This window comes from Mytilus galloprovincialis, chromosome 14, assembly GCF_965363235.1.
Source record: "Mytilus galloprovincialis chromosome 14, xbMytGall1.hap1.1, whole genome shotgun sequence".
NCBI classification, from domain to species: domain Eukaryota; kingdom Metazoa; phylum Mollusca; class Bivalvia; order Mytilida; family Mytilidae; genus Mytilus; species Mytilus galloprovincialis.
In genome coordinates this window covers 71095410-71123370 of record NC_134851.1, presented here as the reverse complement: position 1 = coordinate 71123370, position 27961 = coordinate 71095410, and the positions used below count along the sequence as shown (strand labels likewise).

The following is a 27961-nucleotide window of genomic DNA, read 5'->3' as shown; positions in this document are numbered from 1 at the left end:
AAACTGTATTGAATTTTCCCGCTAAAATACTTCCGTTAATTTTGTCCAATCAAAACGCATTATAAATTAACTGCATTACTGTTGTCTGGACCACTTCCGACATTTCCGTCGTTGTGATGTTGAACAAATGAAGGATAATAATATAATATATCTGAGCTAAATTGGGTTCAAATAGCATAAACACTGTACCTGTAACCACACAAATTCAATAGTTCAACATTATTTTCCCACAAAGTAAACTGCTTTTTAATTCATATTGATGATTCACACAGAATACCGACCCGGCACGAGCATCTTTTTGGGTGCGCTGGTTTAGAAAAATCAGCTGATACCAAAGAACTGACTATATATTGCTAACCATGATACATGGTCGCTATGCAGTAACTTTTAAAGTATAGTAATGGGGAATAAGCAATCATGCTGTTCATTTGGAGGGTCCAAGCCGAGACGACCTGAGGATGCATACAGGACTTCAACCACACCTCAGTCTGCTAATCACAGACAAGATGATGTACGTGTGACGTTAACACACAATAACCTGAGTACACCTTCTTTGTCAGCGGTACCACACATAAGTGACAGGGAAATCTTACCTGAAGGTATTGAACATATGTCACACCATATAATTGGTTTTTAAAACCTGACACCTTTACTTGAAAATATCCGGCTCTGTTCGTCCAAAACAACATTCACTCCCTTTGCACCATTTTTTAAATCTTTCTACTTGTGTACCTGCTATTATAAAAAAGGAAAATGTTAAATGTTAGTTAAACAGACAAAACATACATGTAAACAGTCAGGGGACTTCCTGAAATAAGTGATTTTTAAATCACTTATTTGAGTAGCAAATTCAAGGTTTTGTCACAAATTGGGATCTTGTATTTTTTTCAAAATTTTAAACACATAGGTTTAAATAATATCTTTTAATTAGTAAAATTAAAAAAAAAAATGAACTTTTTGCTTCTTTCAAGTACCAAGGTTTATGCCTTTGATGCTATCATTTAGCTGAAAATTCTATTTTAGTTGAAAAAATGATATAATAATGGCTTTACATAATGAACTGATACTTTCTTAAAAGATTTTTCCCAGCAGTGGGAGTATTTTTCCTGTGAAGTTCAAGGTTTCATCTTTCAGATTATGTAATAAAATTCTACTGTTGGCGATAAAAATTTCACTGTTCAGGGGTGTTGAAATTAGTAGGGGTTATTAAAAGAATGATACTTAAAGAAGTGATTATTGGGAAGGAAATTGAGGTCTGATACTTAAACAAGTGAATTTTATGTCATTATCCTAGATTCAGTACAAGGTCATCACCTGAAATGACCTGGTCATCCTAGACAACACAGATAATGGTTCTGATAAGTTCAGAAACATAATTAGTCCCTGGATCATTTGTATTCTATATTTAAAGCTACAATAAAATTAAATCACTTCTTCTAGTGATTAATTTGTACTACTTAAATAGGTGATTATTTAAGAAAGACAACTCTAACTTCCAACCGTTATGGAAATAATGTTACTTGAATCAGTGATTAAGAAAATCACTTATTTAAGTAAGTCCCCTGACTGGTAAACAATGATAAAGGCAATCAATCAAAAGATAAGAAACCAGTATTAAAGCAGAATGGGTTTTTCATCACTGAGGCTACAACCAAAAGGGGATTTTAACACTGTTGCTGCCAGTTATTTTTCAAGGTTGCATTTTATGTGCCAGAAAATATGACAACTCTATGTCTAAGTTAACGTTAGATGTCCAACAATGACATCATTCGATGTATGACGTCACGCCATGATGACAGTTACATTCTGGACACATTGTTATTGATTTTTTATTTGAAAAAGATACAGCAAAAAAGCTCATAAATTAAAACATTGACCTATGTGTCCCTCCCACACAGTCAGTGTGGAGTTTGTGCACACATGTGTCCATCTGGCAGCAAGAGGGTTAAAGTTTTTTTTCAATATTAATTTTCATATGAATTTTGCATACATGTATCCTTTAACCATTCTCAAAACCTAAAATAGGTATATGGCTCATCCCACTATAATCTTTGGACTAAAATTGATTGTAAAAGAACTTCACAAATTTCAAAAAATTTTCTCCTATCAGGGGTGTGGAAATGCTATGTCTGACTCGCCTGACTCGTACATTTGAACAATTGGACAAGTAATTATTTTTGTCTCGGTTGCCGGCGGACAATTAAAAATAAATTCAAGACAAAGTTCAAATCCAACTAAAATATAGAATTATTTCCAAAACGTATAAAAATGTTTTAATTTATGTGAAAGAAACTTATGGTCAGCGAGTAAAAACATCAATGTTCATGACGATAAATATCACATAATAACGGAAATAGATTGATTTATACCAAAATAGATAAAAATAAGTATAAAATTGAGAATGGAAATGGGGAATGTGTCAAAGAGACAACAACCCGACCAAATAAAAAACAACAGCAGAAGGTCACCAACAGGTCTTCAATGTAGCGAGAAATTCCCGCACCCGGAGGCGTCCTTCAGCTGGCCCCTAAACAAATATATATACTAGTTCAGTGATAATGAACGCCATACTAATTTCCAAATTGTACACAAGAAACTAAAATTAAAATAATACAAGACTAACAAAGGCCAGAGGCTCCTGACTTGGGACAGGCGCAAAAATGCGGCAGGGTTAAACATGTTTGTGAGATCTCAACCCTCCCCCTATACCTCTAACCAATGTAGAAAGTAAACGCATAACAATACGCACATTAAAATTCAGTTCAAGAGAAGTCCGAGTCTGATGTCAGAAGATGTAACCAAAGAAAATAAACAAAATGACAATAATACATAAATAACAACAGACTACTAGCATGACTAGCAGTTATATATGCCAACCCCAGTCACGTAACATTGCCATGGCTTTGTCCAGTGACTCGGGATTGCCGATAAGGTTTTATCCATTATTCACTGGAGTATCATTTCTGTAGATTTTGTATCGAGATTCAGATTGATTAATATTTAATAAAACAACGGTCAAGCAAGACAAAAAGAGTTATGAGTCGAGTAGAAAACCTAAAACGCAAATTGAGACTCAGAAAAACACTATGTACATGATGTATATTAAAAAAGATACGGAAGTGAGAAGTTCAGACATCGTGGATATCGGATTGCCCCTGGCTATCTTGGATGGAAATTCGGAAAATAAATTATTTTTTGTCTTATCTATAGAAGAAAGGTCAACATTATTATTGTCAAAGTGGTAAATAGAAGGGAAAAAAACAAGTGTGTCAGTTGAGAGAAACACCAAAAATAAATAGTTAATCTATTAATTTAGTTTCCATTGCTTTGCTCACTGTCCTCTTAATTTAGTATATGTACCTACTGGCTACAATTTTTATACAAAAACTGCTGTAAAATCGTCCTCTGCATGTTATCTCATTGGTTGGTTTGCTGTCAGGTTTCTGTCCCTTTGATGTTAACCCATTTCCTACTTTCCTAAATTTTCACACAATATAAACAATTGAATTTCATTTGTGTGTGATGCAAAAAAAGTGCTAAGAATCATATATTAGCTAACAATGAAATACTTCAATATTTATTGGGACCATCAGGGCAAGTAACTTTTTTTCCGGACAAGTAAAATTTAAAGTTTTACTTGCCCAGGGACAAGTGCTCACAACAAATATTTCCACACCCCTGCCTATTAATTGTTGTGAAATGAGCATGATGAGTCCTGAATATTGCCATTGAATTAAGATAATAATAGAAATGATTAGTTTTGATTTAAAATAAAGTGACATTTTAAAAACGTAAACTAGGTTCCTTAAGCATGTTAAGTGTTTTGTGAATTATTTTATTAAGAAAGAAATGAATAATATTATTTATATATTGTCATGATGAACAAAGTTCAAGTTTACTCATTTAACATGTCTAAGATTTATAAAATAAAGGGGGAAGCTTACATGTAGATAACAAGAATGCTAAATTAGCTACATAACACCAATTAACACAATGATTAACAGTAAATTTTATATATACATGTACATGTATATCTGTATAGTTAACATTTAAATCATTTAATTGCAAAAAACAATTTGTCATTTAGAAAATTCACAAAATTTTATTCATGACAATATAAACATGATAAAAAGTAGGATACACATATCTTAACAATAATGAATAGTTAAAACCAGCATTAAGAATAAAAATAGGGTGTGATACAGGGAAGGAACAGAAGTGATGCAGTATGGGGTGGAAATGCGTTTTCAGATCTAGAGCTAATTGAACCCCACTAAACAGAAGCTAAAGGATATCCCTTTAATATGTTAATTTGAGATTAGAATTCTAGTCATGAAGTGAGCACCATTATTAAAACTATTTTGTACCTTAAAGAGGACAGTTTCTTTATTTCTTCAATACTGATGACTTGTATATACATTGTCAGGGCTCACACTACTTCAGAATCATAGGGAGAAGTGACTTCTCTTTTTAAAACTGATAGGGAGAAGTGGTGAGATTTGAAAGAGAAATGCTCCCTCCCGCGCTGCGCTACAATGTTTGCATTTTACTATAGTATAGAGGGTCATATGTAACTAATGTTCTTTTTATATTGTTCAATTCATATCTAAGTATACAATTAAAGTAACAGTTCAAATTCAAAGTTGCTTAAGTTAAGGTTCTTGTGAGAAACTACCAACTAAATATCTAGCACTAAAAAGATTTCTTTTTTCTCAAAAAGGTAAAGAAATTATAATACATCAAATACAATTTAATTAAAAACTATCTTGTGTATAAAATTCAGTGTTTCTCATCAAAAGATATATGTATACGAATTTAGCTGGGCCATAATATATTGATTTTTTTTTTATAATTACAGAAAATGAAGCTGACCCTTCAATTCATCCTACAGCTACAACCTTGTTTTCTTCAAAGTCCCAAAGTGAGATAGCAAAAAGTAAGTTTATCATGTTATACTGATGATTCAAAAAATTATTGCGTGCATTTATTATTGCAATTTTGTCATTTTAGACTAATATGCGATTTTAACATTTTGCGATGTTGAGAAAAATCCTGTTAAATTCATACAATTATAAAAAAATTCAAAATGTGAGTTTACATTATTGGGATTCTAATCATAATTTTTGAATTTACAGTATTTAAGGAGGAGAGAAAGAAGATAGTAAGAAGAGAATTGGAAAATACCAAAGGGATAAAATATAATAAGCATAATAAATCGATCAAAATACAAACAACAGTATGTGTAAAATCAAAACATAGGAAGCAAAAGACAGAGCAAAACAAACCCTACAAAAAAAGCAGTGTGTGGTCTCAAGAGCGTTAGAAGATTATTTTTTTAAGAATTAAATGCTTCTTTTTGTAAATTTATTGGGGGTATAAAAGTTCTAATCTAAATATTTGCTCACAGTCAACGCTTATACAACCTTAAGGTGGTACCCAACACTTTCACTAAAATTAATTTGGCTCGTTTAATTTTCATAAAATTACTTTGACCCTTTAACAAAAGTATAAAAATTTCAAAAATTTTGAACCAACCGTTTTGTCAGAAAAACTACACTGGTTAGCAGTTTGACAAACACCAATTTTGATCATTGAGAAGCTTAATATTCCCTTTACGACACAATGTAATTAAAAACGTTAAGCTGACTTTACAGAGTTATCTCCCTGTAGTGTTAGGTAATCATTACATTTTTGTTAGGATCATGTATTGATGAAAACTCGTTTTCCATCCAGTTTCATTTAATTTACCTTACCTCTTTATTGTGGATTGAAGTGTATTCAGGAATGTTACATTCCTTTTTGAATTTTTGAACTTTAATTTCAGAACAATATGAGATTGCTAGTGGCCAATCAAAATAATGTATTATAATGAACATGATGAAAGATACATGTATTGTAATAATTTGATTGTAGATTATAAGAAAAGAAGGATAAGTCAGTATGAACCCAGAAGTTATCAAACAGAACACCTTCACAATGTATGTAAATATTTAGTCAAGTAACATCAGTACTTTTAGATTGAATTTATGTCCAATATTTGGACACTCTCTGAATTTGCAAAAACTCAGCTTGTGGGTTTTTTCACCTCAAATGCTGTTGAATTTTGATAGTTCAATTTCAATCATTTTGCTGTATGCAGGAAGTCAGAGAAATTATTCCTTTTCATTGAGCTTGTTGGAAAATTGACAAATTTACAAAGTTAATTGTGGTGATTTGATGCACACAAATAATACAATCAAAATTTAAATGTGTTTTTATTTTTGCTAAACCCAAATTTTTATTGCAATTTTCGCAAAAAAAAATTGCATCAGTCAGGGGTCACCACACCAGGCGAAGTGAGCGACAAAGTCGCTCTAGGTCTCCCCACTTCGCTCTAGAGAAGCTCCAGGGAGAAGTTTATGTCGCCCTCGATTTTCAGTAAAATTCCCCAATGTCACCTCATGGTTTTTGAGAAATTCTCGATTCAAACGTAAAAGACCGATAGGTATTGAAATACAAAGCATGTTTTCCTCAAATTCAGAACTGATTTCTCCACGATAGTATCATACTTCAACATAAAAATTGCTTGCCCAGATGTACTATAAGCAAGAAAAAAGAAAAATCTCGATTTTGTTATGATTGTTTATTGTCCGCCATCTTTGTTATTGAAAATTGTAGATGGCGCCATTTCATCTTTTCAACTCTCATCATTTACCTAATCCATATTGATATGCACTATTAATTTTGATTTTCTTATATTTACTGACAATATGTGATGCCCCATAAAAAATTTCAGATTTCTTTTCAAAAACGGAATATTATCAACTAGTATCCGCTTGTATTTTTACTACGTACATAGTTTAGTACACTGCCGGGAACCAGCACAACGATTATAAACTACAAAACGAAGTCAGTTTATTGTTCAGGATTTTGTTTAACAGACCATGCAGACTGATACATGTGCTTTGTTTCAGCTAAAGGTCCTTTAACAGTATTTCAATGAACATCTGCTCATGAATTTGATTAGGAACGACAATATTTACTTTCAAAGTCGTATATTTTTGAAAAATATAAAGTAAGAATTTTTGATGCGGATCGCACCGTATTTGTTTTTAATTTACAACATGTACAAGTATCAATTCAATTCCGGTTATGAAAAATACCACTTTTCCGATGTTACTTTTTGTGATTTAGTCATATTTAAACACTCGTGTAGTGTTTTAGAATCATTTACATACATTTCTAACGGCAACTTGATTTTGGAAATCGGCATTTCCATAAAAATACCGCAAACGTGTGCGATTACATGTACACGATTTGAAATTAACGTTTTCAACTGTTCAACACATGTCAAACAGTTTTCTCTCTGAATTCTTATAAAAAAATTATTTTAAGAACAGATACATTTTTATACGACCGCAAATTTTGAAAAAATTTTCGTCGTATATTGCTATCACGTTTGCGTCGGCGTCGTCGGCGTCGTCGTCGTCGTCGTCGTCGTCGTCGTCCGGCGTCCGAATACTTTTAGTTTTCGCACTCTAACTTTAGTAAAAGTGAGTGGAAATCTATGAAATTTTAACACAAGGTTTATGACCACAAAAGGAAGGTTGGTATTGATTTTGGGAGTTTTGGTCCCAACATTTTAGGAATTAGGGGCCAAAAAGGGCCCAAATAAGCATTTTCTTGGTTTTCGCACTATAACTTTAGTTTAAGTTAATAGAAATCTATGAAATTTTGACACAAGGTTTATGACCACAAAAGAACGGTTGGGATTGATTTTGGGAGTTTTGGTCTCAACAGTTTAGGAATTAGGGGCCAAAAAAGGGCCCAAATAAGCATTATTCTTGGTTTTCGCACAATAACATTAGTTTAAGTAAATAGAAATCAATGAAATTTAAACACAATGTTAATGACTACAAAAGGAAGGTTGGTATTGATTTTGGGAGTTTAGGTCCCAACAGTTTAGGAATTAGGGGCCAAAAAGGGACCCAAATAAGCATTTTTCTTGGTTTTCGCACCATAACGTTAGTATAAGTAAATAGAAATCTATGAAATTTAAACACAAGGTTTATGACCATAAAAGAAAGGTTGGGTTTGATTTTGGGAGTTTTGGTCCCAACATAATAAGGGGCCCAAAGGGTCCAAAATTAAACTTTTGTTTGATTTCATCAAAATTGAATAATTGGGGTTCTTTGATATGCTGAATCTAACTGTCATGACTGTGTATGTAGATTCTTAACTTTTGGTCCCGTTTTCAAATTGGTCTACATTAAGGTCCAAAGGGTCCAAAATAAACTTAGTTTGATTTTGACAAAAAATGAATCAGTTAGGTTCTTTGATATGCTGAATCTAAAAATGTACTTAGATTCTTGATTATTGGCCCAGTTTTCAAGTTGGTCCAAATCGGGGTCCAAAATTAAACTTTGTTTGATTTCATCAAAAATTGAATAAATGGGGTTCTTTGATATACCAAATCTAACTGTGTATGTAGATTCTTCATTTTTGGTCCTGTTTTCAAATTGGTCTACACTAAAGTCCAAAGGGTCCAAAATTAAACTTAGTCTGATTTTAACAAAAATTGAAATCTTGAAGTTCTTTGATATGCTGAATTCAAAAATGTACTTAGATTTTTTATTATGGGCCCAGTTTTCAAGTTGGTCCAAATCAGGATCTAAAATTATTATATTAAGTATTGTGCAATAGCAAGTCTTTTCAATTGCACAGTATTGCGCAATGGCAAGAAATATCTAATTGCACAATATTGTGAAATATCAAAAAAAAATTTAATTAGAGTTATCTTTCTTTGTCCAGAATAGTAAGCAAGAAATATCTAATTGCAAAATATTGTGCAATAGCAAGATTTTTTTTTAATTGGAGTTATCTTTCTTTGTCCAGAATCAACTTAAATCTTTGTTATATACAATATACAATGTATATTCACTTTTTACTACCAACTGATAAATTAAAATAATCTTTACCATTCAGTGATAACAAGCAGTTTTTTTACATCTTAATATTTTATGATGTATTTAAATGAGTTGTTATTGTTGCAAACTCCATTAGAAATTTTAATTGAGATTAGTTTTGGAATAAGGGAAAGGGGGATGTGATCAAAAAAATTGGGTTCAATTTTTCTCATTTGAAATTTCATAAATAAAAAAGAAAATTTCTTCAAACATTTTTTTGAGAGGATTAATATTCAACAGCATAGTGAATTGCTCTAAGAGAAACAAAAATTTTAAGTTCATTAGAACACATTCATTCTGTGTCAGAAACCTATGCTGTGTCAACTATTTAATCACAATCCAAATTTAGAGCTGAATCCAGCTTGAATGTTGTGTCCATACTTGCCCTAACCGTTCAGGGTTCAACCTCTGCGGTCGTATAAAGCTACGCCCTGCGGAGCATCTGGTTGAATCATGATTTTAGCTATGAAAGACAGTGAAACCGTATTTTAACTTTTCATAATTGATTATTATTTTTGTTTTAAAAGGTTCTTGGACTTGGTTTAATTTTAAAGTCTTTGAAATGCAGCATAATTTGATCCATGTCAAATCTTCAATTCATTTAGACCTACCAGAATAAACATAGCTCTTATGCCATTAACTTATGGTCCTTATGTCATGATTTTTTATGACAATTTGCATAGGTACACATGTACATGTAAATAAAAAAGTATTTCAGACTACAAGCATGGCAAGACAAGGACTTACAAAATGAACTTCCTTAGCAATTGTCATGCAAAAATGAAAAGTAACAAAAAGGTGTAGATTCTTAGAATATTTTATTCATAAAAGGTATAAACGCGATCTGTCGATTTTCCCTGGTCTCCCTGTTGGGACTTCACTTCTCCCTGAAGTCTCCCTGTTGGGTCTTCACTTCTCCCTGTTTGGCTGCCAGGGAGAAGTGACTTCTCCCTATAATTTTGAAGTGTGGTGACCCCTGATCAGTTGGTGAAATGATGATGTTGACAGTAAATGATAGACACAAAGGGGTTACACAAATACACAAAGGGGTTACACATATACACAAAGGGGTTACACATAGACACAAAGGGGTTACACATTTGACAGTAAATGATAGACACAAAGGGGTTACACATATACACAAAGGGGTTACACATTTGACAGTAAATGATAGACACAAAGGGGTTACACATAGACACACAGGGGTTACACATATACACAAAGGGGTTACACATTTGGTAGTTAAAACATATTTATAGAAATTATAACCTTGGTTGCTTTCCCAGTGAAATAAAAACCAATACTTTCACATCTGAAATAAATATTTTCAAATCTTGGCTGAACATCACTGATAATTAACTCATTTGCTACACATATTTGTGAATTAATGTGTTATTTTGTCACTCGTTGAATATTTTTCTCTATTTTAATTCTTGAATTAGTTATTATAAAAATACCCTGTTCCATCACCTGAGTTATTTTTAGCTGAAACACAATTTTTGTACTGTAATTATTTAAAATAATGTATTGCCATATAAGAATAGATCCGTTGTATTCGTTGAGAGTTGCTTTCATTTTTATATATGCCTGATTTAGACATATACGAGATTCCTGTAAAGTTTAGAGAATAAATTCAGTTGTAAGACTTTTAACAATTTACTGGAACAGGTAACTAATTTTGTAAGTACAGTTATCTCCCTTTGACTAGATTTTATTTACTTGTTCGAAAATTATATTGTTTCTCTAGATCTCCTTGTGAAATCTTCTTTACCGAAATACTGCAATTGAATATTAAAGGGTCTCTCTTTACAATATGAAATAGTTTGTTATTGACAATGAAATCACGTTTTTCGAAGAAGATAAAATACTACAAGACAACAATTTTGTAAATTTTATCATGTTTATAGCACTTTTGTTTTAGATAACATGAATGAGTTGTAGAATTATTTGTAAGCATCTTGAGATCAAAGATTTTGTTAAAAAATATGATTCAAACCAGGAGTTGCAATTGAAGACATGTTATGACTATAGCTTTAGATTTAATGGTTGTTACATTTTAAAGTAGAAGTTTTAGAGAAGCATATAAGGGGAGATAATTCAAATATTGAAAAGAAAATTGAGATTTGACAAATTTACTTTTTGCAGGTAAAAATAACTTATCTCAAGTATTTTAAAATTATATGAATAATTTGTAAAAGAGATTCAAAATTGTATATAAATATATATCTTTGTAAATCTTCTACTTTTTATATCCAGTCAGAAAGTCTTATTCTTGTTTCTATTTCAGAATGCTTTAAGAAAGTGTAGTTCGTGTTCTACGATATTTATAGATGATTCCACCGTCAGTCAACCAAACCTTAAAAACACAATCAAGGCCGTAGCTTATGCTGTATACTTCCACATCAGAAACAGAGAAAGTAACCGAACTCTGGAGATATTTGATGAGAAGGCACATCCGCTATCTGTATGTATTCTCCTGAAATTTTAATGTGTAAATTATATTAAGTCTTGAAAGTACATCAACATTATTCACTTCATATTATTATTATAAAGGGACATAATATTATTAGTGTGATTTTCTCATATTTTTACTTCTTACTCGTCCAGAGCACCTCAAATGGACCCTGGTTTTTGATGGGGTTTGTGTAGCTGCGGAACCGTAGCTCTTAGGTCCTTATGTTATTTTTTGACTAGTTGTTGTTTTTTTTGAATGAAATACAAAAATCACTTATTTGTTTAATTTAATATTTATTATTAAAATTTATGACAAAAATAACAATAAAAAAGTAACCTGAACAAATTATTATCTTTAAGGAAGTACATAACACTACAGGTAGATAACTCTGTAAAAATCAGCTGAAAATTTTAATAATTTTCTATTTTTCAATTGGAAATATTAAGCTAAAAATATTAGTGCCGTTCAAAATTAAAGGCTTTATATTTTTTATGCTTTTTATAAGAAAATATAATAAAAACTACTAAATCAATTATTTTGATAGATGTAGGAAGATGTGGTGTGAGTGCCAATGAGACCACTCTCCATCCAAATAACAAATTAAAAAAAAAAGTAAACCGTTATAGGTCAATGTACGGCCTTCAACACAGAGCCTTGGCTCATACCGAAAAAAGCTATAAAGGCCCCTAAAATTACTAGTGTAAAACCATTCAAACAGGGAAACCAACAGTCTAATCTATGTAAAAAAAAAAACTAGAAACTACTGTACATCAGATTCCTTACTTAGGACAGGTGCAATCATTTGCAGCGGGATTAAACATTTTCAATCCACAATAGAGCTCTGGACTATACAGAATTTAAAAACTTTCAAATAATGGAATGACACAAAGTTAAGAATTGATTATACAGATAGATAATAACCTTTGAACTTATGACAGAAACAAAAACATATATATATAGGTCTGTAGAACATCAAAGAGCATACTATGTAACTTTATGCTAGAAAATTGTTTCCAATCAATTGTATCTATTTTTCTACTCACAGAAGGAATTAGTTCCTGAAGATTACAGCACACGTGACCCTGAACATAAACATATATACAGATTTGTACGGAATTTGTTTAGTGCTGCTCAACTTACTGCAGAATGTGCAATAGTAACATTGGTAGGTATATCCACATGTAAAGTGTTCATTGGGACTGTTCCAAAATCTATTAGAGGGTATGGTCCATATGGGCAGTGTTCATTGGGACTGTTCAAAAATCTATTAGAGGGTATGGTCCATATGGGCAGTGTTCATTGGGACTGTTCCAAAATCAATATATTGTAGCAGTAAAAAAAAAAGCACTGAAATAAATTTTAAGTGAGTGGTTAGATTAAACATTTCTTCTAGCTCAAAATGACAATTGGATCAGTGGGTATAAAACAGAAGATGTGGTATCATTATGAGACAACTCTCCACAATGACACAGAAATTAACAACTATTGTCACCCTACAGACTTCAATATTTTTGAAAAAAAATATATGTACAACAAAAAGTATGCGTGGAATTTGTCTAAAAAAAAGCCATACTCAAAATTTTGAAAGAGCCCCTGCCATAAATATTTGATAAATTAAGAAATAGATAATCATATAAGAATTTAATATTTTATTGTAAATTATGAATGCAAGGTTTTATTATAGCAAACCTGATACTCAGTAATTTCCCATAATGTGTGTCACAATAGACCAATTTTATGCCCCACCTACAATAGTAGAGGGGCATAATGTTTTCTCGTCTGTCCGTTCGTCTGTCTGTCCAGCTTCAGGTTAAAGTTCTAGGTCAAGGTAGATTTTGATGAAGCTGAAGTCCAATCAACTTGAAACATAGTACACATGTTCCTTATGATATGATCTTTCTAAATTTAAAGCCAAATTAGACTTTTGACCCCAAGGTCAAGGTCCACTGAACATGGAAAATGAAAGTGCGAGTTTCAGGTTAATGTTTTTGGTCAAGGTAGTCTGTCCAGCTTCATGTTAAAGTTCTAGGTCAAGGTAGATTTTGATGAAGCTGAAGTCCAATAAACTTGAAACTTAGTACACATGTTCCCTATGGTATGATCTTTCTAATTTTAATGCCAAATTAGATTTTTTACCCAATTTCATGGTTCATTGAACATAGAAAATGATAGTGCGAGTGGGGCATCCGTGTACTTTGAACACATTCTTGTAATTATCTGGTTTGTCTCCAAGCCGATGATCCTCTAAAGTATTATATAACAATAAATAGTATGTCATGTCATTTTTAAGTTCACATAGTAATTGCTTTAATTAATGTAGCTTAATTAATTAAACCCCAAGCAAAGTTAGTAGCTGGTTCATTTCAACTTTGGAAAAAAAAGAAGAGAAATGAAACAAACTTGAAGTAATGTGTTTAAATATTAGATTGTTATCTTCTTCTCTTAGTAAATTCCTCCTTTCTCTGAGCACCCGTGTCACACAGAGACAGAACAAAAAATACTCCAGACTCACACCACTAAGTTCACAAAGTGTTTTACATCGTTCATTTGTTCATTAATGCATTCATCATGTTCTTTGTGTGCATATTTTTAATAATAACATTTTTTAATAATTTTTCATTTGCACAGGTATATTTAGAAAGACTTTTACACTATGCTGAGATAAACATTATGCCGGCTAACTGGCGACGTATTGTATTAGGTGCTATCCTTCTCTCGTCTAAAGTATGGGACGATCAAGCCGTCTGGAATGTGGATTATTGTCAAATCTTAAAAGACATTGCAGTTGAAGATATGTATGTATATGTCAAAGGAAAAAAAACTAATAATAACATGGCTTTTAGGCCTGTAGGTAATAAAAAGTTCAATATAAAACTTATGGTATGATTGCCAATGAGACAGCTCTTCACAATAGACTAAACGACACAGAAATTAACAGCTATAGGTCACTGTACAACCTTTAACAATGAGCAAAACCCATCAGGTGTGGTTTATATTGTCCTCAGACTCAGAATTAAACCTTTAACAATGAGCAAAACCCATTATATTGTCCTCAGACTCAGAGTTCAACCTATCACTATACTGGATTGAGGTTTCAGAATTCAAGCGATTAAATTATTGGATTTCAGTGTTTCAAGCACACATTTTGTAACCCAAGTACTGAGTATAGTTTTATGACTGATATAAACATGCACACACAGAATTTTGAGATGCGCATGCTAATTTGTAGAATTCATTAATATCCCTCTCCACAGAAAGTTCGTTAAAACCTGTTTTAATATTCTTATTGGGGGCAAACCTCGAACTTTTATAGAAGTCATTTGTTGTGACATGTTTACAAAAAAAATAAAATATTTTAGTGTTCTCTATCATTGTCAACCGAGACATTGAAAGAAGTGTTGGATTTAAATAGGTAAAAAAGATTTTAACCAAATTAAGGCCTTCGAAACATAGAACTCATTCATAGACAAACTTAATATGCAAGTCATATACCAAATGTAAATTGTCATAACAAACATTATGTTTTTTTACTGTCTGAAAAATTAAATGAATGGAAATTGACCTGTTTTGTATGATTTTTTGTGGAAATCAAAATGATTGCTATGTTACATTATGAAATTCAATAGAAGGCAAGTATGTCAAGAAAGGTTCTCACAGGTACTGAATGTATCAATAACACAAACAAACAAATAAAGAATGTACTGTGGCATCTACAATCAACAAATTAAGACATCTAGAAATCTACTCAGGAATTTGATTAAAATAGGCATCAAAGTTTGGTGTATAGTTAGAGGTATAGCTGTTAGGGACAGCTGTATACTGATGTTATAAACATGTAATATAAATGAGAAGATGTGGTATGAATGCAATTGAGACATCTCTCTATCCAAGTCACAATGTATAAAAAGTTAACAATTATAGGTCAAAGTCTTTCAACTCTTAGCCTTGACTCACACCGAACAGCAAGCTATAAAGGGCCCTATAATGGCTTGTATAAAACCATTCAAACAGGAAAACCAACGGTCTAATCTATATAAAATACGAGCAACTGTAATCCCATACAAACTACACTAACAAACAACAACCACTGTACAACAAGCTCCTGACTTAATACAGGTGCACAAAAATGCAACAGGTTTAGATGTTTAAAAAGGTTTAAAAAGGCACTATTTGATATAGTGTGGATTCATTAATATATATATGTGGGATAACAATTTCTGTGGATTTCATGTATTTAAATGTTGAACAAAGTACAGGTTTTATATATATGCTATATGCTTGTATGTTTATGACAAAATGATGCAAATCAAATATCCAGGATAATACAAGTTCTCCTAAATCCACGAAAAAAAATGAATCCACAATGTATCAAGGAGATGAAAATACTGAGATGATATTGTGAACCTCAATTTAGTGATTTTGTATGAACAGAGTTTCGAAATATTCTGAGTATTCTGCAGCTGACTGAAATAATTAAATCTTATTTATTTTTGATTTTGACAGATATTATCTTGAAAGAAAGTTTTAGAAATGATAGACTTTAATATCAATGTTTTTTTTTATTTTGACAGAAATGATCTAGAAAGAAAGTTTTTAGAAATGATAGACTTTAATATGAATGTTTTTTTTTTATTTTGACAGAAATGATCTAGAAAGAAAGTTTTTAGAAATGATAGACTTTTATATCAATGTTTTTTTTTATATTTTGTTAGAAATGATCTAGAAAGAAAGTTTTTAGAAATGATAGACTTTTATATCAATGGTTTTTTTTATTTTGACAGAAATGATCTAGAAAGAAAGTTTTTAGAAATGATAGACTTTAATATGAATGTTTTTTTTTTATTTTGACAGAAATGATCTAGAAAGAAAGTTTTTAGAAATGATAGACTTTAATATGAATGTTTTTTTTGATTTTGACAGAAATGATCTAGAAAGAAAGTTTTTAGAAATGATAGACTTTTATATCAATGTTTTTTTATATTTTGACAGAAATGATCTAGAAAGAAAGTTTTTAGAAATGATAGACTTTAATATGAATGTTTTTTATATTTTGACAGAAATGATCTAGAAAGAAAGTTTTTAGAAATGATAGACTTTAATATGAATGTTTTTTTTGATTTTGACAGAAATGATCTAGAAAGAAAGTTTTTAGAAATGATAGACTTTTATATCAATGTTTTTTTATATTTTGACAGAAATGATCTAGAAAGAAAGTTTTTAGAAATGATAGACTTTAATATGAATGTTTTTTATATTTTGACAGAAATGATCTAGAAAGAAAGTTTTTAGAAATGATAGACTTTTATATCAATGTTTTTTTATATTTTGACAGAAATGATCTAGAAAAAAAGTTTTTAGAAATGATAGACTTTTATATCAATGTTTTTTTATATTTTGACAGAAATGATCTAGAAAGAAAGTTTTTAGAAATGATAGACTTTTATATCAATGTTTATTTGATTTTGACAGAAATGATCTTGCAAGAAAGTTTTTAGAAATGATAGACTTTAATATGAATGTTTTTTTTTATTTTGACAGAAATGATCTAGAAAGAAAGTTTTTAGAAATGATAGACTTTAATATCAATGTTTTTTTATATTTTGACAGAAATGATCTAGAAAGAAAGTTTTTAGAAATGATAGACTTTAATATCAATGTTTTTTTATATTTTGACAGAAATGATCTAGAAAGAAAGTTTTTAGAAATGATAGACTTTAATATGAATGTTTTTTTTGATTTTGACAGAAATGATCTAGAAAGAAAGTTTTTAGAAATGATAGACTTTAATATCAATGTTTTTTTATATTTTGATAGAAATGATCTAGAAAGAAAGTTTTTAGAAATGATAGACTTTAATATCAATGTTTTTTTATATTTTGACAGAAATGATCTAGAAAGAAAGTTTTTAGAAATGATAGACTTTAATATGAATGTTTTTTTTATTTTGACAGAAATGATCTAGAAAGAAAGTTTTTAGAAATGATAGACTTTTATATCAATGTTTTTTTATATTTTGACAGAAATGATCTAGAAAGAAAGTTTTTAGAAATGATAGACTTTTATATCAATGTTTTTTTTATATTTTGACAGAAATGATCTAGAAAGAAAGTTTTTAGAAATGATAGACTTTAATATCAATGTTCCTGCTAGTGTTTATGCCAAATATTATTTTGATCTGAGAGTGCTGGCTGATGCTAACGATCTGAGTTTCCCTCTGGAGCCCCTCAATAAAGAAAGAGCTATCAAGTTGGAGGTATGTTGAACTAAAATGTTATCAAAATGTGTAATTAAATCCACAGTATACAATAGTCATTTTTATGCAGTTAAGCTGCATTATGCGAGCACCCTAGATTTGTGTTCTACCCAATAAATGCTGAAATACTTGCCATTGTTATTATCTAGCTCGCTACTATGTTATATATAACTAATTGAACACTTTTTTAATACTTTTTATTCTGGATAACAAAAAATATGACCAGAAAAACCTAAAATGATCGTCGATTTATCCAAAAGTTTTAAAGTTACACATAGGAAGTGGTGCTTATTCAGAATCTTTGTGTAGTTCATTATGACTTGTGCTTTTAGCTAAGATGTCAAAGAACAACTGTATGAAATATTTAATCGCCGAAAATCTCTTAAGACAAGTAGTTTAGATTTCCCAAATGACAAAAGTCGTAGGAATATTGTTTGTCATCAATACGTAGTACAAGTACATCAGTAGTCTATCATATAATATGTTCAACTGTTCATGCTGTTGGCGGCAATTTCAAATTAGAAAAAGAAATTTTCGTAGCTTTTCAATTTGGAGGCAGGTGTGCAAATTAGCGGTGGTCCGAGGTCCGCGACCTTCCACTTTTGCAAGCGGAATTTCGACTAGGATAGTGGGTTTTTTAGCTACGTCCGACGTAGTCACCTTCCACTTGAAAGAGAATAAGAAATTACTTTGCAAACCTTTCCACCATGTTCACCAAAGTCTCCAATTAAACGAGCTAAAAACTTATTTTTATCATTATTATTCATGACAGCGATGTTCATTTTGTTCAACCGCTAGCTTTATACAGAAAATCGCTGACAAATATTGTATAAATTCGAGTAAAGTCGTATCTGATAGACAAAAACAACATTGTAAAACATAACAATGGCGGCCGTGAAGACAATATCGGACCCGATTCCGGAAGCGGATAAGGGTAATTCCGGGTTTGGCGATCATTTACAAAATAAATCCATGCAGGTGAAAAAATACATCTATGCATGGTAAAAAAGAAAGAAAAAGCAGAAAAATATTTTATTCAGAAACTCAAAATTACTTTTTGACAAATTTTAATTTAAAAATCCAATACAACGTGACAGCTGGGAACAGTATATCTAACAATATACATGTTCATGGTCACAGTCTAAATTTTCTTTATAAATGATAAATGATGATAATGCATGTGAGATGCTTTTAAAGTGTAAACATATTACTGCAATTTCGAAGGGTTATTTGTTTTTCTCAATTTTGAAGGGTCAATTAAAGTAGCTGAAAGTTTCTTTCTTCATTTTCACAAATAATGCAACTATATTATATATACCTTAATGTAAGTAAATCATATGATAAATAGGTGTCATTCTTTGGGCCACTCTACCCCCTCCTGTTTGATAACTTGGAAACAGTCGAGCTCCCCACCCCTAAACCATATAAGGGGCAGATCCAGGATTTTAGGTTAAGAGGGGCGCAAACTTAAATTTTCGCCGAGCACAGTGAAGCTAAAATAAATTTGAGGTAAAATTATCGGAATATTCTTTATTAAGCTGAGAATAACCCATGCTTTGCAAATTTAAGGGGGGGTGCAAGCCCGCAACCCTCCCCCGTCTGAATCCGCCCCTGCATATATTCAAGTATAGGACAATATAATAAATAAAAAATGAAATATAGGGGGAGTCCCTGGAGTTACCCCACCCCCTCCTGTTTGAGAACTTGGAAGCGGTCGAGATCCACACCCCTTAACCATATATATTCATGTTTGTGACAATATGAAAAATCAAATGAAATATAGGAAGAGTCGCTGGGGTCACCCCACTCCTCCTGTTTTAGAATTTAAAAATGGTCGAGATCCCCACCATTAAACCATATATATTCATGTATGGGACAATAATATTATAACAAATCAGATGAAATATAGGGGGAGTCCCTTGGGTCACCCCACCCCCTCCTGTTTGAGAATTTGAAACCCGTTGAGATTGCCACCCTTTAACCATATATATTCATGTACGGGACAATATAACAATTCAAATGAAAGATAGGGGGAGTCCCTGAGGTCACTGTTCACCCTCCTGTTTGAGAACTTGGAAACGGTTAAGATCCTTACCCCTAAACCATATAACTCATGTACGGGACAATATAACAAATCAAATGAAATATAGGGGAAGTCCCTGTGGTCACCCCAACCCTCCTGTTTGAGAACTTGGAAATGGTCGTGATCCCCACACCAAAACAATATATATTCATGTATGGGCCAATATAACTAATTAAATGAAATATAGGGGGAGTCCCTGGGGTCACCCTACCCCTCCTGTTTGAGAACTTGGAAACCAATGAGATCCCCACCCCTAAACCATATATATTCATGTATGGGACAATATAACAAATAAAATGAAATGAAGGGGAAGTCCCTAGGGTCACCCTACCCCCAGTGGCGGATCCAGAAATTTTCATAAGTGGGGCCCACTGACTGACCGAAAAGGGGCCTGCTCCAGTCACGCTTCAGTGATTCCCTATATAAGCAACCAATTTTTTTCCCAAAAAGGGGGCCCCCTGCCCCCTAAATCCTCTGCCTACCCCTACCTGTTTGAGAACTTGAAAACCGTTGAGATCCCCACCCTTAAATTCATATGTATGGGACAAAACAACAAATCATTTACATTTACTATGGGCAGGTCAGTCAGACCTCACCTTTGATCCCTGTTGTGGTGAACATTTGTCTGCTTCGTGTCTCATAACTTTTGTACTATAGAAAACAAACTCAGTTTTCTTTCCAGGGAAACGGGTTGCCTTGGTTTTTGGTTAACTGCCTTCAGCGCTTACAGCGCTTTGATTTTTTCAATGCTTTCATATTTTGTAAACATAACAGTGCCTTTTAATAAAATACTCAGTACAAATGATTTTCTGAATAGTGATGAAGTCGCAAACATTTCTGAATGATGCAGAATATAAACAAACTTAACGTAATTGCCCCCTCCAAACAACAGGTTTTGGGGGACATATAATTGATTGTCATCCATCTGTCTTGTCTACGTCAGTCAGTCCAGTCTTGTAAGCACTGTTATGCTTATTATTCTTGACAAATTAAAATAAAATATCCAAAGGATTTAATCAGCAACTGCTTGACAAATTTTGAAATGCATTTATTGTTAGACCTCATATATTATGCAAATGTACTTCCTAATAAATTCTTATTAAATTTAAATCAAAGGTTTGTATCGGACCCCATGCTCGTATTTCAATTAAGACTTCTCTTACAATGTAAAAGGGACGAAAGATACCAAAGGGACAGTCAAACTCAAATCTAAAATAAACTGACAATGCCATGGCTAAAAATGAAAAAGACAAACAGACAAACAATAGTACACATGACACAACATAGAAAACTAAAGAATAAACAACTCGAACCCCACCAAAAACTAGGGGTGATCTCAGGTGCCCTGGAAGGGTAAGCAGATCCTGCTCCACATGTGGCAACCGTCGTGTAACATGCTTTGAAGGGTAAGCACATGTTGTAGTTTTAAGTATTCATATTCATTGTACAATTTTGCATTAATACATTTACATAGTTGTGGTTTTTTTTAGGCAATGTCTACAGAAGAAACCCTTGCCAAATTACAGAAACCGTCATTATTTAGATCTAACAGTCTAGATGGTATGACCAGTAACCCAAGACAGAGCATAGTTATCATATCTTAATTGTCTCTAATATTGTCCACTGAACCATAATGTTGTCATTCATAACGTCATGCCTTCAAAGATCACCCTGAAGGTAGATAGGGTGTCTTCCTCCATTTTGGATTTTGAAATACTAGAAAACAAGGTCTAGATCTTTGATAAAATGTGCAAATTTTTATAGTAGTAGGTAATTCATGTGTAAAAATTTTCATTATAATATAGAAAATGCCATGTTTGATCATATTTATGATTGTATTTTACAAAAATAAGAATTCTTTGTTTGATTCATTTTTTCCCCAAACTTTGTCAATTAAGGGGAGGCAACTCAAATGCAAGGGCAGATAATTCAGATACTTTTACAATAAGGGTGTTTGCTCTTCTTGGTTTTTTTTTAACTTTTGCAAGATATTTGAAATCCTCCAGTTTTATCAATGAAGTGTTATTGAAAAAATTTCCCCACTAACCCCTACTTTTCTTATCGTTTCAAAAGCCATATTTGAAAATCCTATAAAATCCTTGTACTTTTTTCATGTTTTTTTTAAAAGAAAAAGGGGTCAATGTAAAAGTATGAAAAGTCCAAGGAAAATAATTTCCTGCCAAAATTTCCGTGGGTCATATCACGAAAACAAACACATATAACCTTCATTTTTTACACTTTTTAAGTTCCTTTATTTATACACTCTCAATATATAACAGTACTTTTAAATGCTTGTTATTTTGAAACAGATTAGCGAACATCCTTAAAGAATTTTATGTTTGATGTTGCCTTTCAATGCCTTGTATGGTAGGGTAAGGAGTAAGTTTCTATTATTAATAAATAATAAGTCATTTTAAATGGGGAAAATAAACCCTTAGTCTAGCCTTTTCAAAAATTTCAAAATATCTTGTTGACAAATGTTTGTGGTTCTTTCTGGTTACTCCATCTTCTTTGAACGAAAAAAATATTAAATGCTACCATTTTGAAAGTAGTGCTGGAAAAAAAATTGAAATGTAGGGTTGCAGGATAAACTGATGTTTTTTTCCAATGTTCAGTCTAGGTGCAAAAAATTGAGAAATATAATTTGAGAATATGTAGTTATTGCTAACTATTTATAAAAGTTCAGTGCACAAGAATATAATCCACTTTAGGTCTACCTTTTACTTTTAGCAGCCATCTTGCTATAGTTCACTATTAAAAGGCTTTGCTTTGGCAGATTGTAAAAAAATAAAATAAGGAAAGCTTTTATACTGAAGCAATAAAGGAAAAACAATCAGCCACATTTAATAAAACAGTTGTTTTGGCTTTATATGGTTGGTGTTGTGTTCTGCTGGTTTTTTTTCAAAGAGCTGAGCTCCTTTTTATAAGCAAGATACATTTTCCTAATTACTTTTTACCTATGATATGTGGAAACCATTTTTCTTGCATGACAATGTAAGTTTTTTATTACATTGATATTTAATCAGTGGAGTTTTTATGAATATAAAGATTTCCATTCTTTTTTTGAAAACTGTGATACTAAACAAAAAGTCCAAGATTTAGTTTTGTTTTTGTGAATGATATTGGTCAGTATTATATAGAATCATATTCAAAACAGTGTAGCTGTGGTCATTGATTGACAACCTTAAATTATCCCATTGACTGGGGCAGATTAGGTGAACGTGTGTCTGTAACAACCGCTGCACACTATGTACTTGTTAAAGGCAGTTAAACTGTGGGGTCACTAAAGGTTCTCAACACCTAAATAACGAAATTAGAAAAACTAATCAGGAATAACATGTTTTGATTTATATCAATAATATAAATCAAAACATCAAGTTATTCCTGATTGATTTTTTATCTATTTTAATATTAAAGGCGTTAAGAACCTTTGGTGACCCCACAGTTTAAATTCTATAATAAGTAAGTAGTGAGCAGTTGTCGTCACAGACACGCGTTCACCTAATCTGCCCCAGTCAATGGGATAATTTAAGGTTGTCAATCAATGACCACAGCTACACTGTTTTGAATATGATTCTATATGTGTCTTTGACTTGAATTAAAAGTCAGAAAACATATGCTGTAAATTCTGAAATATTGCACAAATTTAAATAGATATGGACAAAACTGTGAAATTTATTATTGCAATTTTAGGAGAATTTGCATATAAATGAATGTCTAAGATATCTGAATGCGAGTTCTAAGTATTGTGATTATCACCCATTATCTGTATTAATATAAACTGAATTGACAGTAAACATATGCATAATACTATATTGTCCCTGGGCTTCTAAAATGTCGTAAAAATGCTTTTTGACACCAATGGTCTGGACAGGAGGAAATCTTTGGTATAACAAAATAGCATACAGTTAGACCAATAAAAAAATAAGACATATTACAAAATTGCCAATATCAGTTGTTTATAAAGTTTGCTTCCAAAATGTTGTATGAAAACTTGAAAATCGTTGTAGAATGGCTTTGGGAAAAAAATAATTGTACATTTCTTTATTTCTGTGAAAATAAAGATCCAATGAAAATAAAAACATATGCATAATACTTACTATATGTGTAATTGTCTTAATAGTTACCTATATAGTAGACAATTCCCGTTATACTAATCTCACTGTTTTACCCCAAAAAAACATTAAATATTTAGATCCTAGGACAATAGTAGACAATTCCAATTATACTAATCTCACTGTTTTACCCCAAAAAACATTAATATTTAGATACTAGGACACCATAAATTGTACAATGTAATTAAATAGGTCACCAAAACTTTTTTAACTTGCTTTCTAATTAAAGAGAAAGATAAAAGAAATAATACATGAAGATTTCAGAACATAGTTGATTCTGTTGAAGTTTTATTTTGATGAATTACAATTTTAAATTTGTCCATTTCCAAGTCGGAGCAAATAAAATTTAATCAGGTTTACAAATTTTCTATAGGATAACATGCATATGTGATCCACAAATATATACTTCTAAAGTTCTGATTGGAAAATTGGCAAAATATGCCCATATTTTGCCTTTTCATACAATTTAAAAAGGTATCAGATATTGGGTCCTTAAGCTTTAATATCATACCAAACTTATCCAAATGTTTAACATATTTTGAGAATGTTAATACTTAATACATAGGAACTTTTTTGGCTCAAATGTTAGAATAGGCATACAGAGAGTCCAGCTTGCTTATTTTTAGGATGTCATGAAAATATGTATAACTTTTTTAATGAAGGAAGTATACCAGAATTTCTATGATAAATTTGAAATAAGTTAGTAATGCATTATGATTGGGGCATTCTTAAGATTTTTCATACACTATAAAAATGTACTGTCCAACTTTTGCTGAATGATCTATGTGGGGAACTTGTGAGAATTCTTTCTGACTGGAATGCTACCAAATACACATGATCATTATATTTGTTTTCCTTAGACTTGCCATGTAATATTGATTAAAGGTTAGGTCTTTTATTGACTTTTTAAGGATGTTTTACTTCTTTGTTTCAAAATATCAAGGTCTTAATAAATAGTAATTCTGTGTCCTGGTTTTTGAGATGAAATCATGATATGGTGGTAAATCTTTCTCTTAGAATTTTCATGCATCTGACATCAACACCCTTTTCCTATCAAAAACAATTGAAAAATAATTAAGGTTTTCTAAGAAATTTCAAATATGAATTTTTAGACTAAAGAAACGTAGGGTTCTTAACATCTGACAAAAATCAAAAGCAAGAGTCCTTAGTGTGGTACCAAACTCTGATTAAAACTAATTTGGCTCGTTTAATTTTGAGAAAATTTTCATTAAATACTTACTTTGACCCTTTGGCAAAAATATAAATCATTAATCATTGGAAAACTTAACATTTCCTTAAAAATAGAAAGTAATTAAAACATTCAGATGAATTTTACAGAGTTATCTCACTGTAGAGTTATGTACAAAATAATAGGAAAATAATAAATCCTTTTTTTTCCATTATCATGCAATATATAATTGATGCATTTTTTCGTGATGTACAAAACCAATGATATTGACCACACAGTTCTGCATGTGGATGATCATGTATTGTAAATATTACATTGTTATGTGTGAATGAGTGATTAAAGTGTGTATGAATATCATGCTAACAAGTACATATATTGCTTTTATCATGTTTATGGTATAATCTTGTATTTATTTTCACGAGTTGAAATAATGAATTAGATTTCTGATTTAATTTTCTGATTATTTTACAATAGAAAAATGCTGATTCATTAGGTAATACAAAAGTTACAAATATTTGACATTTTTGTGGATAAATAGAATTAATTTGACTGTTGCAAATAAAATTCAAAAATCTTTCATAACTGCATATTTACAACAGGTTCAAATATACCATTGAATGTTCATTATCTGAATTATGGTCAACAGATTGAGTGGCCAAAAGTATAATCTTGTGTATCTTTAATTATCAAATCAATTTTCAATGGCATTTTTAAACACAGTGTAATGCATTTAGCCAATCAGAGCATGAGTTTATAGGAAAATAAATACAAGTTTTGCATAATCATTTGATATAAACCAAGGATTTTATCTAGTCCATAATTATTGTATTTATGTATTAGTAAGTGCTGAAAGCAAGTAGTTTTTATTGTATATTTATTGTAGTCAATAACAGGATTTTATTGGCTAATTTTTATAGAACCAGATTTATTTTGTTATGTGTCTATTACCCTAATGATGTTACCTGGTCCAACAGGACATCCATTTTTTAATTCATTTTGAAGAATTAATAATTTAGTGTTTTTTAATGCAGTTGAGTAACACTTGTATTGAAATTTGATGGTTATAATGTAAAAAATTTCATATCTGCTGATCTGTTTACCCTTGTCTGTGCATACATCCTTAAATTGGTTTAGTTATCTTACTTTAGTTTACCACAAAATACTGTTCTGAAGTTTTGTCCCTTTATAACATTGTATGCAAGTGGGGGCATCATCTGTGTCCCATGAACACATTCTCCATTTATTTCACATATAACACAAGGTAGTTTTTCCCAAAAAAATGTTTGGAATTGTGTCAGTTTAATTTCCACCCAATGTCATACATTTTGACTGATGCATACATTTTTGTATCAGATTTCAAAACCTGTTCTTGATTAACTGTGATAATATTGGTACAGAATATAAAACTTTAAGTGAATTTTAAAAAAAATCTTTTCAGAAAAAAACAAGATCAGTTCAGCTGAGCTATTCATGCTCAGTGGCCGATCCAAATATTTTCATAAGTAGGGGCCCCCTGACTGCCTAAGAGGGGGCCAGCTCCAGTCACGCTTCAGTGATTCCCTATACAAGCAACCAATTTTTCTCCCCAAAAGGGGGACCCGGGCCCCCCACTAAAACCGCCTCTGATGCTGACATGGTACTGTTCTGCTTCTACCTTGTAACTTGTATTCCATAACTTCCTGCAATAAAGGAGCACCTCAATCAGCTACCCATCTTATGTAAATTTTTGGGTATTATGACATTGTAGTGTAAATTTATGTTTTTAGAATAAAGCTGCAACAGGTTCAGTAAGAATTGGATACATTATTTGATGTTAAGGTATTCATTTTCCTAATGTATTTTCACTTATTACAAGTGACATTTTGAAAAATATTTTTTTCTAACTCAGAAAATTTTGAAATTGAATTTTGCATTTGTTGTGCAATTTGTCAAAAGTTGAAATGATCATATTTTCATGTTTTGATGTTTTGAAATACAAATGATAAGAATAAAAGTACAAGTAACCTTTAAATGAAGATTTTTTGTTTTTGTTTTTCAAGTCTTTCTCAATCATTGGAAACGGGTGCCACATGTGGAGCAGGACCTGCTTACCCTTCCGAAGCACCTGAGATCACCTCTAGTTTTTAAATGGGGTTCACGTTGTTTATTCTTTAGTTTTCTCTTTTGTGTCATGTGTGTTGTTGTTTGTTTGTCTTTTTCATTTTTAGCCATGGCGTTGTCAGTTTGTTTAGATTTATGAGTTTGACTGTCCCTTTGGTATCTTTCGTCCCTCTTTTGGAATTGGTGCATGTCAGAAATTTTTAAACACTAAGTTTGAAAACTTCACAAAACGATTTATCAGCAGGGTCAAATAGAGTCCTTCCCTTGAATAATGAATGTTTGGTGTTATTTTGAGTTTTTCAAGTCTAATTGACTTTGTGTAATACAATTTTCATAAGACACACGCCACAAATTTTTGTTCCCCATTACTATCCACGTTAAATGTTTCCCTTTTAAACCTTTTTTTTTTGGGAGTGGGGGTGGGGGGGGGGGGATTGCAGCACATTATTTCTTACTGGTTACCAGGAATTTAGGTACACTAAACCAGGTACGTCATGTATGATAAACAGGTAATATATGCCCTCAATTTTAGAATTTATTCATACATTTTGTAATATTCATAATTATCAGTCAGTATGTGTTCTACAGGGATTACCAGTGCTTCACCTTTCATTTACCTCAATTACTATAATAGTTTCTACATAGTATGTGTTCTACAGGGATTACCAGTGCTTCACCTTTCATTTACCTCAATTACTATAATAGTTTCTACATAGTTAGTATGTGTTCTACAGGGATCACCAGTGCTTCACCTTTCATTTACCTCAATAACTATAATAGTTTCTACATAGTATGTGTTCTACAGGGATCACCAGTGCTTC

General features: G+C 31.5%; 1 protein-coding gene across 1 annotated transcript; it reads left to right on the top strand.

The window, feature by feature from the left end:
* Nucleotides 1-93: 93 nt before the first annotated feature.
* On the top strand, nt 94-27051 carry LOC143059193 (cyclin-Y-like protein 1). The gene is made up of 8 exons (XM_076232683.1): nt 94-599; nt 4859-4936; nt 5914-5978; nt 11233-11409; nt 12446-12565; nt 14029-14195; nt 17491-17653; nt 21227-27051. Exons 1-8 carry the CDS (start codon nt 401-403, stop codon nt 21338-21340), a joined length of 1083 nt encoding a protein of 360 aa, XP_076088798.1. The 5' UTR covers nt 94-400; the 3' UTR covers nt 21341-27051.
* The last annotated feature ends 910 nt before the right edge of the window (nt 27052-27961 follow it).

Excerpts from the sequence above, each read along its gene's own strand:
- LOC143059193 (XM_076232683.1), top strand. The coding sequence starts at position 401 with ATGGGGAATAAGCAATCATGCTGTTCATTTGGAGGGTCCAAGCCGAGA. Across the intron at positions 4,937-5,913 it reads CCAAAGTGAGATAGCAAAAA|ATTATAAGAAAAGAAGGATA; the intron begins GTAAGTTTATCA and ends ATTTGATTGTAG. Across the intron at positions 12,566-14,028 it reads AATGTGCAATAGTAACATTG|GTATATTTAGAAAGACTTTT; the intron begins GTAGGTATATCC and ends TCATTTGCACAG.